This window comes from Bos indicus, chromosome 5 (genome assembly GCF_029378745.1).
Source record: "Bos indicus isolate NIAB-ARS_2022 breed Sahiwal x Tharparkar chromosome 5, NIAB-ARS_B.indTharparkar_mat_pri_1.0, whole genome shotgun sequence".
NCBI classification, from domain to species: Eukaryota; Metazoa; Chordata; class Mammalia; order Artiodactyla; family Bovidae; genus Bos; species Bos indicus.
The window spans coordinates 30994439-31006679 of NC_091764.1; the positions used below are offsets into that span (position 1 = coordinate 30994439).

The 12241-nt window shown below is 49.5% G+C and overlaps 1 protein-coding gene across 1 annotated transcript; it reads left to right on the top strand.

Annotated features, from left to right (window-relative positions):
- The first annotated feature begins 1415 nt into the window (after nucleotides 1–1415).
- On the top strand, nucleotides 1416–8371 carry RND1 (Rho family GTPase 1). The gene is made up of 5 exons (XM_019960674.2): nucleotides 1416–1615; nucleotides 2377–2464; nucleotides 4992–5101; nucleotides 6179–6313; nucleotides 7259–8371. The coding sequence occupies exons 1-5, from the start codon at nucleotides 1496–1498 to the stop codon at nucleotides 7502–7504; spliced, it is 699 nt and encodes a 232-aa protein (XP_019816233.1). The 5' UTR covers nucleotides 1416–1495; the 3' UTR covers nucleotides 7505–8371.
- The last annotated feature ends 3870 nt before the right edge of the window (nucleotides 8372–12241 follow it).

Sequence of the window (12241 nt, forward strand, 5' to 3'; positions counted from 1 at the left end):
ATTGCAAAGAGTCAGACGCTGAAGACTGAAGCTACTTAGCATGCACGCACATTGATTAGGCCACAGTCTCAAAATACTCTCCATTCTCCTGTCTATAGAGGGCGTTGGCAATCCTGTCCCTTTGGGACCAGGGAAGATTTTAAACATCGTATGTAACAGGGAACACACCCCCCTCCCTGCCCCAGTGGGGTAGCAGTGATGGCAAGTCAGAGTAAAGCTCAAAGGGAATACGGCTCAGCCTGTGCTCCAGAGGCACTGGGCTTCACAAGGTGAAGGGACCTAGAGAAGAAGTCTGGAGTGCTCCGCTTTTGCCCAGGGTCAGTCTCACTTCAATCCCTGATCCCCCAGGAGGCCTGATCTAGACTGTTTAGGTTCCTGAATAATCAGTAGGTTATTCAAGCTGGTTCTGTCTAGTGGAGAGGCGGTAACATGAAGGGCTCTCAGGGCCAAGGGCTGGCAGGCAGTTACGTAGCTCATCTCAACCTCATTTTGCCCTTCAGCTTCGGAATCCCAAAGTCCCAGGCCCATTCTTCCAGTCTGGACTTCAACCAGCTGACACACGCAGTACAGCAGCGTCAGTAGGTGTCAACCTGAAACTGGACCTGTGCCTGATTCATCCAGGAAGCTGAACCCAAGAGGTAGAACAAACACCCCTAAAGCAGCTCCTGCTAGGCCTGGGGTGAGAGGTTGTCTGGCCAAACAGACAGCAACTTTGTTTGTTTTGCCCTCTTCATACCCCTCCCCACTAGCCAGACTCCCTCATTCCTTTCTCTGTGCCCATCTCTGGGTCAGAAGCTCTGTGGGTTTTTTCCAGATGACGCAAGAAGGTTGTTTAATTTATGTACTTTTTAGTGAAGGTGATTTCTGAGGAAGAGACTTGGGTGTTGAAAGGGGTCCAACCGAGTTGATGAGGGGGTCCAGCAGGAGCTTCTGTGAAGAGAAGCCAGAAGTGGGAAGTGGTCCGAGTGGGGATTGGATGGAACAAAGGGGTCAGAGATTTCTGGGACCACCCCTTCCCCAGGGAAGTGCCACCAGTCCTCAATTTAGGCAAGTCCTGTTCTCCTGGGACAATTCCAGCTTGACTTCACTATCCACATTCTTGGCTAGTTTGTTGTTTTTGACACTAATTGGTGGACACTCAAGACCATTAAAGTTTGGTTGATTTCCCCCAACCCCAATCCCGATAGAAACGCAAAACAACGTGGGAATTCCCTTTCAGAGGAAGCAAGAAACGGTGCAGCTTTAAGAGAAAGGGAAGGGAAGAAGAGGGTTCTGACTCAGATCCTCCTGCCATTGGCTGCTAGAGGGGATCCCACTTCAGGGATTGGCTGTGACAGAGTCCGCCTTCTCTTGTGATTGGCTCAGCCAGGGCAATATAAGGTGGCCGTACTGGCCTCTTTCTCAGTTGGAGAGAGGCAGGGAATCCGGGTGGTAGTGTGCTGAGACGCACCTGGCATAACCCTCTCCGAGTCCAGCTCCCGCGGAGGCTGCAGCCATGAAGGAGAGACGGGCCCCCCAGCCAGTCGTGGCCAGATGTAAGCTCGTTCTGGTGGGGGATGTGCAATGTGGGAAGACAGCAATGTTACAGGTGTTGGCGAAGGACTGCTATCCCGAGGTGAGTTGCTCGCCCGCCCGCTGGCCACCTTTCCTCTTGACCGCCTGCTGCTGCGGGTAGATTCCCACCTGCCCAGGGGAGCTGTTTCATCCCACCCCACCCTCCCCATCCTCAGCCGCTTTCTGGCTGGAGGACCGCCCTGCCTTAGCTTCCCCTGAGACCTGTTCCACTTCTGCCGCCCAGCTGGCTCCTCCTCACCTCTTCACCCATAGGTCCCTGATCAAATCCCCTCCTACCTCTCTCCATCCTGGAGTCTGCTTTTGGGAGAGGGAACTGGAGGCATTTGAGAGTCAGGGGTTTCTTCTTGACGTAATACCTGCCGTCCCTTCACCCATTCTGTGCGCTTGTCCCCAGGCAGGCTTCTGCCGCCCTGCTGGTCCAAGGGACCTGTGGGGAGAAAAAGAGCTAGAATTGATGTGTGGCTCTGAAATTTGAAGACAGGCAAATCTGGGGACAAGAGGAATCCGTGTGTGTGGTGTGTGTCTGTCTGTCTGTCTGTCTGTGGTGTCTCCCTGACCGACAATGGGGAGATTGTCCCTGGCAGGAAGTCTTTTACATTTCTCACTTTGATGGAGCAAAGTGCCTGAGCCTCTACACCCATCTCTCCTGTCCCATGTGGTCCCTCCTGCCCCAGGTATCCTCTCCTTTCCTGCCATGTTAGTGTCTCACTAGGGTGAGTGGCTTCTTGTGTAGCCAGAACTAACTGGAGGGTTCTGAGGGTTGGTACGTCCAAGGTGTGAATAGTTCCTCTCTTTTCACAGACATACGTGCCCACTGTGTTTGAGAATTACACAGCCTGCTTGGAGACAGAGGAACAGAGAGTGGAGCTCAGTCTCTGGGACACTTCAGGTAAGACTGCTGACCCCAAGTGCCCCTTTCCCACCCCCACTGGTCTGTTGCAGTTGCTGTCTCTTAGAAATTGTTTTTCTCTCTGACGGGGAGAAGGAGTATGGTGCTTGCCTGTAAACTGAAAATAAGAGACCTGAAGATTCTTTGGTGGGGGTGGGGCTTGGCTAACTCAGTTGGCTCATCCAGGGGTGCAGAATGGATGAACCCCAGAAGCTATCACTTTTCTTGGTCTGGCTCCATCCTTTAGAGAGCTGGAATGGGGAGGTGAATGGACCCCAGAAGACTACTGGAGGAGGCAGTTAGGGCTTCTGCATTTCCACACTCTGCCACCCAACACACGCACTCACAGCCTTTACTGCCCCAGAGCAAAGCCAAATAAAAGGCAGGAGGCAGTGGTGGTTGTGGCAGGGAGACAAGTCTGTTTGGGGGGAAATGTTGCTCCTGACTCAGTTTTCTCTTCTGCATTTCGTCTCTGGCCACTGCTGCCTGCCTGCCTGCCGCAGCTCAGCCCCACTGTCATACCTCTGCGGCTGAGGGATGAAGCGATGCATCGTCAGTGTTTTGGAGGGTGGGGGCTCAATATGGGTCATGGTCATGTTGTACATAGCAGGGGGGTGTTGGCTCTGACTAGGCTGAGGTAGAAGATGCTCTATCTTTCTGGAATGTGGAAAGCAATGTTTTAAGTCTCTCATCCCTAAACCTTCAGTGCTAGGCTATCCTTTGCTTTTCACTCTGACCCCCTTTCTAGACTGAGCTCAGAATCATAATTAAGGACTGAAAGCCAGAAATATGAGAAAGAAAATAAAATCCATTTCTCTTCAAAAATGCTGAGTTTAAAGAGGAACTATAAATCACTAGGGGTTTCCTGTTACATATAAATATGCCATCCTACTCCTCCAAAGATCTATTATTCCCATCATCCAATTTTGAGGATTGGAAAGACTGGAGGTAGGATATGGGTAATCAGAAAATGAGACACCCCCTTGCTCCCCACTCCCCAAACCAGGACAGAAATTCCTCCACCTGATATGCTTCCCTCTGTTGCAGTTCCAGGGGTTGGGAGCCAGGATTCTGATTATCTGGACTGTGCTATGCTGGCTGGATTGAGCTGGAATGCAGCTTGGCTGCATGATACATGGTTTTTCATCTGCTGTACTCTGCCCACCTCTCAATCTTCCCAGAATCTTCCTGCAGCTCGTCTCTTTTCACTACCACCGTCCCCAAAGAGCCCCTCCCCCTCCTCCCACAGTCAGAATGCAGTCCTTGAATCCCAGTTCAGATAATGGAAAATCAGCAAGGTGGTCTCTGTTCCCTGTGCCGCATCCTCACCCCCCAAGTTCCAAAAGGATGCCGGCTGTCCTTCAGCCTCAAACTCCCTCTTTCAAATGAGATGCCCGTAAGGAAGGAGGAATGGCAGGGGTGTGTGGGATGGGGCTTCCCAGCACTGGGGCCATTATTCACTTGCTGGTCTTAGAGGAGGGGGATCGCTTAGAGCCAGAAAGGAGGCCTCCTCTCCTCCTTCCCCAGTGCTGCAGTGTTCCTTTTGCTCAGTGATACTGTGATGAGACCCCACTTTATCCCTCAGAGAGGGATGGGGGTTGATTACTGAAGGAGCAGGCAGTTATCCCAACTCCCCTCTACTCCCTTTTTTTGAACAACCACCCCCCTGCCTCAGCTTGGATTCCCCCCAGTTTCCATGGCGATTGCGGTTCAGGGAGAGGGGCTGCTTGCTATTCTGAGCACGGATTGTCTGGGTTCCAAAGCTGCTACTGTTCCTTCTCCAGGGTGGAGGGGGGCAGGTTCAACCCCCAGCCTTCTCCCACATTGCACCACCTGGGTCTGCACTGCCTACTCCCCTCCCAGCCATGGACCCTTATTCGAGAGCCTCTAAATCCCAGCTGTTGGTGCTGCTGTCTTTGAGAATGCCTCCCTGAGATCTTGGGACAGGGGGCTGCAGCTTTCCTTTTGCTCTTTCCAGTGTAAGCTGATTTGGGTGGGAGGACCAGTGGGACCCTGAATTCCTGATGCTCTCCCTCCCCTGCCTGCCTCCTAGAGTTCTGACCCCATGGCAAAGAAGCAGGGCAGCCAGTTATATAACAGGCAGATGTGTTTCTTCACTGGGGAGACCCTGAAGCAGAAGCCAGGAGCAGAGGTTAGACAGCAGGCAGACTCTAGAAAAGAGACCTTAAACAAGGCCTGATCTCTCTGCACGAGTAGGAGCCGCTTCCCCAGGGACTCGGAAAACTGGTGGACCTTCAATGAAGCCCACTGTAGGAGACCCAGACAGGGCCCGATTATACTTCACCTCCCTTTTATTTTGCCCCTTTCCCTTTTTCAGGATTAAGGAAGATGACCTTGCACTGTCTCTTGGCAGGTGGTCAGGTCCCAAGCTTCCCATTGCAGCACGTTCCCCTGGGAGATAGGTGGGGCCCTCTCCCTTAAGGGACCAAGCGTGCTCTTTGGGTTTAGGCCTCTAGGGGAGGGAAAGTGCCATGATTTACCATCAGCTCTCTCTCCCCGCTACCAGGGTCTCCCTACTATGACAATGTCCGTCCACTCTGCTACAGTGACTCAGACGCAGTATTACTGTGCTTTGATATCAGCCGTCCAGAGACTGTGGACAGTGCACTCAAGAAGGTAAGACTGAATGAATTCTACCATCTCTAGCTCAGCTGGAGAACAAAAAGGAATCTTGGGACCTTGTCATCTAACCCCTCTTGTATAGGAAGAAATTGAGGCCAGGGAAGGAAGAGATTTGCCCGAGGCCACACCATTAGCTACAGTTCTGGGACCAGAGGGGCTTCCCAGGTGGTTCAGTGGTAAAGAATCCGCCTACCAATGCAGGGGCACGGGTTCAATTCCTGGATCAGGAAGATTCCCTGGAGGAGGACAGGGCAACCCACTCCAGTATTCTTGACTGGACAGTCCCACTGACACAGGAGCCTGGCAGGCTACAGTCCATGGGGTCGCAAAGAGTTAGACACAACTGAGCGACTAAACACTGGAACTAAACCCAGATCTCCAGTCCCTCTTCATCCTGCCTTTGCCCCTATCCTGCACTGATCTGCCAGAGGCCCAGCAGGGGAGGGTGGTGCTGGAGACTCAGGAAGTGAGGGTTGAGAGTAGGGAACTTTCTGGTGATATGGTTTGAGGGTTGGAGAAGGGGCCTTTGGGTGGCAGCTTTACAGACCTTGATCCCAGGCCTTCTGGGACTTAGCCAGGCAGGCGTGAGCTGAACTGTTGGTAGGAAATGCCTCATTCATGGTAGTAAGGTCTACCCATACTGAGGAGTCCCAGGAAGCCTTGTGTAACTAGCCCAGTTTCCCAGAAGACTCTGGGATTATCTCCTTCCCTTGGAAAGAGACTGGTTGGCTTCTTCTTGGCTTTCTGGACTTGTGCAGCCCTTTGGGTTGAGGGGGTGGACCCATGCCCCATATGCTTGGCGGAGAGTGAGAGATTTGTCCCTGTGCTCTCTTTGGAGACTGGGCCATTGAATTTGGGGACAGGCTCTTGGGTCAGCACTCCTGTGACCCCAAAGGCTGGGCAGGAAGATGATGTAATTAGTGCAGTGGCGATGCTGTGACTCACAGGGAGGGCTGGGCTGGGGATAAGCGGAATGGTGTATGTGATGTTGCCAACTGGGTTCCTCCGGGTGTCCGTCAGCCACTGACTGTCCTTCCTTCCTCCTTCCTATCTTCTTGCGCGGCTCTTCAGTGGAGGACGGAAATCCTTGACTATTGTCCCAGCACCCGTGTCTTGCTTATTGGTTGTAAGACCGACCTGAGAACAGACCTGAGCACTCTGATGGAGCTGTCACACCAGAAGCAGGCACCCATCTCTTATGAGCAGGTAGGTGTGTGTGTGTGTGCACGAGGGCCCATGTGTGGGCTGGGAGTTGAGCTGGGGAAGGCTACAGGAGAGGGCTTGGGAAATGGCTCTTGCTCACACTCTTTCACTATAGCAAGAGAGAATTGGTATTCTGGGGTGCCATCTGTAATCAGCAAACTAGTTACCTGGACGGAGGTAATGGATACCAATTTGCTCAGATTCATACTTCCCAGGTGGTGCTAGTGGTAAAGAACCTGCCTGCCAGTGCAGGAGACGTAAGTGATATGGGTTCCATCTTTGAGTCAGGAAGATCCCCTGGAGGAGGGCATGGCTAACCCTCTCCAGTGTTCTTGCCTGGTGAACCCTGTGGACAGAGGAGCCTGGTGGGCTACAATCCAGAGTTGCACAGGGTTGGACACGTCTGAAGTGACTTAGCATGCACACAGGCACATACTATAGTTTTTCAGGTGAGCCATTCCTGTGTGCCAGTGTTTCTCAAGTGGTTTTTTGTGTGTATGTGTGGACCACCTTCATTAGAATCACTAGAGGTGTTTGTTAGAATTCCTGACTCCTTATCTGCAGAGTCATTCTGGGAGAAAAGTATGGAGTTACATTATAAATTAAGTCCCTGGATAATTTCTTATGCACATGGGAAGGTAAAGATCATTTCTTTAAACCAGTCTTTCACATTACAATCATCTGAGGAGTTCTTAAAAATACTAATTCCTAGGTCTACCCCCAGAAATTCTGATTTACTTGTTCTGGCATCAGTATGGTTTAAAAATGTTCCAGATGACTTTAAGGTGCAGTCAGGCTTCACCTTCAGAAAATAATCAATAGAGAGTGGTGGTGGGAGCCTGGCAGTTGGGTCCCTTGGAGCAGCCCTGGGGAGGACCACTACCCTGAGAAACCAGGGTTTCAGAACCATTTTGGATCACTGCATGGATGACCTCACTCCCCCTGCAGGGCTGTGCCATTGCCAAGCAGCTGGGTGCAGAAATATACCTGGAAGGCTCGGCTTTCACGTCAGAGAAGAGTATCCACAGCATCTTCCGGACAGCATCCATGGTGTGTCTGAACAAACCCAGCCCAATGCCCCCGAAGAGCCCTGTCCGAAGCCTCTCCAAGCGACTTCTCCACCTCCCCAGCCGTTCTGAACTCATCTCTTCCACCTTCAAGAAGGAAAAGGCCAAAAGCTGTTCCATTATGTGAAGTGGGGGTTGGAGAGGGGAGACAACCTCCCACTTCCTCCCTTGGGTTGCAGAGGCACGGGGAGAGGGAGGAGGAGACAATTTAGGACTCTGGACATGAGATTTTCAGATGGCCACGGTGAGGGCTCGGAAGGAGACAGGAACGAGACAAGGAAAGAGCCAGGCCCGGCTTGAGGACCTGACACTGAGAAAGAACCATCACACCCCAAGCCAGGCACTAGGTGGTGGAGGGGGCGGCTGCCCCAGTGCCCTCTGCTCCAGTGGCAGAAAAGGTGTGGGGGTTTGGGGGGCATGCTGGCCTCACGGCTTTGGTTGGGGGCCTACAGGAGCCTCACTTCAGCATCATGCCTCTTCCACACAGCGTTTCCATGCAGGCCAGGGGATGGGAGGGGTCCCTGAGCCCTTCCCTTCCCCTCTGAGGAGGCTGCAGAGGAGTGGAGAGTGGGGAAGCCGAGAGGCAGCTCCCTTGGGAGCTGAGCCCAGGTGCTTCATAACTGGTAACTGAAATCGGAAGGCAGGAGCTGGTCAGAGCCACTGAGAAGGAAACCTCATCTTTGCATAGCCCATGCCTCATGGAGAGGTGACATCATACATTCGCATGCTTCTCACCTGAGTCCCCAGGGTCCAAGGGAGAAGCCCCAGACCCCCTTCTCTTGCAGTGTGGGGGTGGTGGTGCTGCAGGAGGCAGGGCTGGGTGGGGATCACCAGACTTTTTCTGCCCTTGGGGCAGTATAGCTGGCATTTGTTTTATAGACTCTTGTCTTTGGAGTCGGGGGGAGGGGGGAGTGTTTCAATCTGTTCTATGTTCTGTGTTTAAAGAAGAAAACCTATTTATTAATTAAATATATAAGACATACAAAGAAGTTGACTCCGTTGTCTTGGTTTCTTTCTTGGTTTCCTTTGGTCTCCGATACTGAGGAGAAAGTGGTGCTGGGGTCCTTTCTGTGCGTTGCAGAGGGGCTGCCTCCACTGTTCCCTGGCACCTCCAGCAAGGAACTGCTCCCTCTCCCCACATCCCTGCTTCATCCCTTTCCCCACCCATTTCCTGCTAATCGAGTGATGATCTCCTTACCTCTGGAGCAGGGTTTCTCAACCTGGGAACCAATGACGTTTTGGAGTAGCTAATGCTTTGTGGTGGGGGCTCTCTTGTGCACAGGAGGATGTCTAACAACATCCCCGGCCTCTCCCTGCTAGGTGTGTATAGCACCCGAGTTGTCCCAGCCAAAAATGTCCCCTGCGTTGCAGGTAGACTCTTTACCATCTGAGTACCAGGGAAGCCCAAAATGTCTCCAGATGTTGCTAAATGTCTCCCAGGGCAAAGTCATTTGGGGTTGACAACCATTGCTCTAGAGAGTCTAGAGGAGAGAGACAAAATCCAGTGAAAGCATCAGATGGAGAGCCAACCGCACCCCTATAGAAAGTGGACAGGCTGAAGCCAAGGCTGGGAGGTTCCAAGGGTTCAGGTCTCCTCTGAATTCAAGGTGAGGTGATGCCTTTTGCTTTCTTGACCTTCTAATTCCAAGGCCTGTTGATGGCAGCTCAGGGGCCTTATCATCTCTTCTCTTCAGCTGCCTATAGCTCCTTTTTTCTAAGGTTCATACTGTACTGGAAATAAAAATTTACTGTGTATTGCGTACTTACTATGTGCTCAGCATTGTGCTGAGTGCTTTACCTTATCACATTTTTTTTGATTTAGTATTAAAAAAATCTTACGGTAGTTTATTTACAATGTTGTATTCCAGTGTACTGCAAGGTAATTCAGTTATATATTATTTTTCTTGCCCATTATGGTTTATCACAGGATATTAAATATAGTTCCCTGTGCTTTACAATAGGGCCTTGTTGTTTATCCACCCTATGTATAATAGCTTGTATATGCTGATCCCAAATTTACAATTCTTCCCCCTACATTATCACATTTCACCTCATAAATGAAAATAACTAACATTTATTAAATGTTTACTATGGGTCAGGTGTGCTTATAAGTTCTTTATGTTACTTATTCTTGTGATAATCCTATGATGTACTAATGCCATTCTACAGACAGGAATACTGAGGTTCAGAGAGATTAATGTGCTTAAGGCCACACAGCTAGAAAGTATTAGAACCTGGATACAAATCCAGGTAACCTGGCTGTAGAACATGCACTTAAAAAAATGAACCATTTAATTTTTTTTTATTAAAAAAAATTGAATGTCTTTAAATTCTTTAGTGCTGTGCAATTTTTAAGTTTCACACACATGATTTCAAATAATCCCATATTCTTCCCCCCACACCAATATTGCCCCTTCACTCTCCCCACTGGTAACCAGTAGTTTATTCTCTACAGAACATGGACTTTTTACTGGTCTGCTATCCTATGGTTGTAGTGGTGTTAGTTGCTCAGTTGTCTCTGACTCTTTGCGACCCCATGGACTATAGCCCGCCAGGCTTCCCTGTCCATGGGATTTTCCATGCAAGAATACTGGAGTGGGTTGCCATTCCCTTCTCCAGGGGATCTTCCAAACCCAGGGATTGAACCTGGGTCTCCTGCATTGCAGTCAGATTCTTAACTATCTAAGCCACCAGGGAAGCCCATGCTCTCCTATCCTGTGAGGCAAATGGTCTTATTATCCCTATTTTACAAATGAGGAAATAGAAAAGCCAGAGATGCCATGTAACTTGCACAAGATGGTACTCTAGTAAATAGTGGAGTCAGGATTTAAACCCAGTCTCAGTGTTAAACTAATTCCATGGGTCATTTACTGCTAGCCATGTGGTACTGAAATAGGAGACTATACTTATGAACCCTAAAAGAATGTAGTCCCTTTGTCTCCATCTCCAAAGATGCATATTTGTGAAAGAGCTAGCAAGGGTAGGACAAACCATGCAAGTATCCTTTTTAAAAAAAAATGTTTTTTTTTTTTTTTGGCTGCACTGCTAGGCATGTGGGGTCTTAATTCCCTGACCAGGGATAGAACCCCTGCCGTTTGCATTGGATATGGAGTCTTAACCACAGGACTGCCAGGGAAGTCCTGCAAGTATTCTTTAATAAACTCAATGTCTCACAAGTATCATGAGAAAGCTATGTGCAAGTACTAGGGAACTCTGCCTCTATGCACTTGGACAAGCTTAATCAGTTTTCTGGGCCTCAATTTATTGATCTTAAAGATGATTGAGAATGGTAGCCTGAACATGGGGACAGCATCTACGCTGAAGTTAAATGAACTTGGAGTTGAATCCTGGCTTCATTCTTTGAACTATGTGGACTTCAAAGGTATAATTAATCTTTCTGGGCCACAAATCTCCTTATCACTAAAATGCAGATAATGCCCATCTTAAAGTGTTAGAACAAGTGAAGTAAGTAAAGTAATTAAGTATCCAGCACAGAGTTGGGCAGTAGAAGGTAACTTAGTAAAGAGCAGCAGCAGCTCTACCCCTTGGTCTGATTGTTAGTTCCAGTCTGTGAGTGGAGAGCCCTCCAGTGTTCACTGGGTGAATTACACCTAACTGATCTTGGACAACTCTTCCCTTCCCTTTTCTGAGGTCCAAGTGGCCAGATACTGTGGGACTTTGTGCAGTGAGGTTCTGAGTTTTAGGTTATTTGGGCTTACTCCAGGCTCTGCTTCAGCAGCACTGAACACATTCAGAGAGAAAAACCAGACCAAGAGCCATGTGGGATTGAAACCCAAAAGCTTGTGATGGGAAAAAAGGAAAGGAAGGAGACATTAGTTACTTCCTGGTCCATGGTGCTGCAAAGAGTCGGGCACGACTGAAGCGACTTAGCATGAACGCATCTATCAAAACCGTCCTAGAGCTTGTCAAGATTTTTGTTTTGGGGAGGAAGGGAGGTAGAATTATTAACCACAAGACCAAAGAGAAACAAAATGAAAGTACAGTTTTTGGGGAAAAAAAGCTCATTGGAGGACTGAAGAGAGGGAACTAGAGAGAGAAAGAATAAAAAGTATTAAGATAACCCAAACAACTGGCGAGATTCCAAAGAGCAAGAATGTGAAAAGGGCAGGTCCTATCTGGGATGTTTAGAAAACCAGATGCCACAGCCCGGAAGATACTGTCTTTCCAAGAGGTGCAATCCATTGTGTGAGCTCATTTCAAAATGTTCAAAATGTTGTAACAGTAACTACGGTGTTACTGACGGGGCCAGGGTTGTTAATATGTTCTCCCAAAGCTGGGATAGTCTCACACAATGAACTGTCCCACCCTCACTGGTAAATACTAGGCTGCTCCTGTAACTTAAATTTTCATTTGTCCATCTGTAAAATGGGGCTAATAATCTATCTCAAAGATTTTTTGTAAAAACCGGCTTTTCCACAAATGGTAAAGTATTTATTGCTGTTAGTATAGTTGCTAGTTATAACTACGTGCTATTGATGTATAAGTTCAGTCCAGTTCAGTCGCTCAGTCGTGTCCGACTCTTTGCAACCCCATGAATTGCAGCACGCCAGGCCTCCCGGTCCATCACCAACTCCCGGAGTTCGTATGTAAGGAAAGTCTTAAATTTCTCCGTTGTAAGCCACCGGCCATGATGTCGTTAATTACAGTTTCCAGGAAAACCAGCATATTCCAGGAGGGCTGCGCCCACAGAGAGAATAACCTTCTGATGCAAGTCGACCTATGAAAAACTCTTGCTCCCACAGACTCAAATGTTTGACAAACCACATTGCCCAGCGGCCCCCGCGTCCCGGGACCAGCGCTCGCGCCGTGCATTCTGGGATTGGTAGTTCTCGGCCATGCGTTG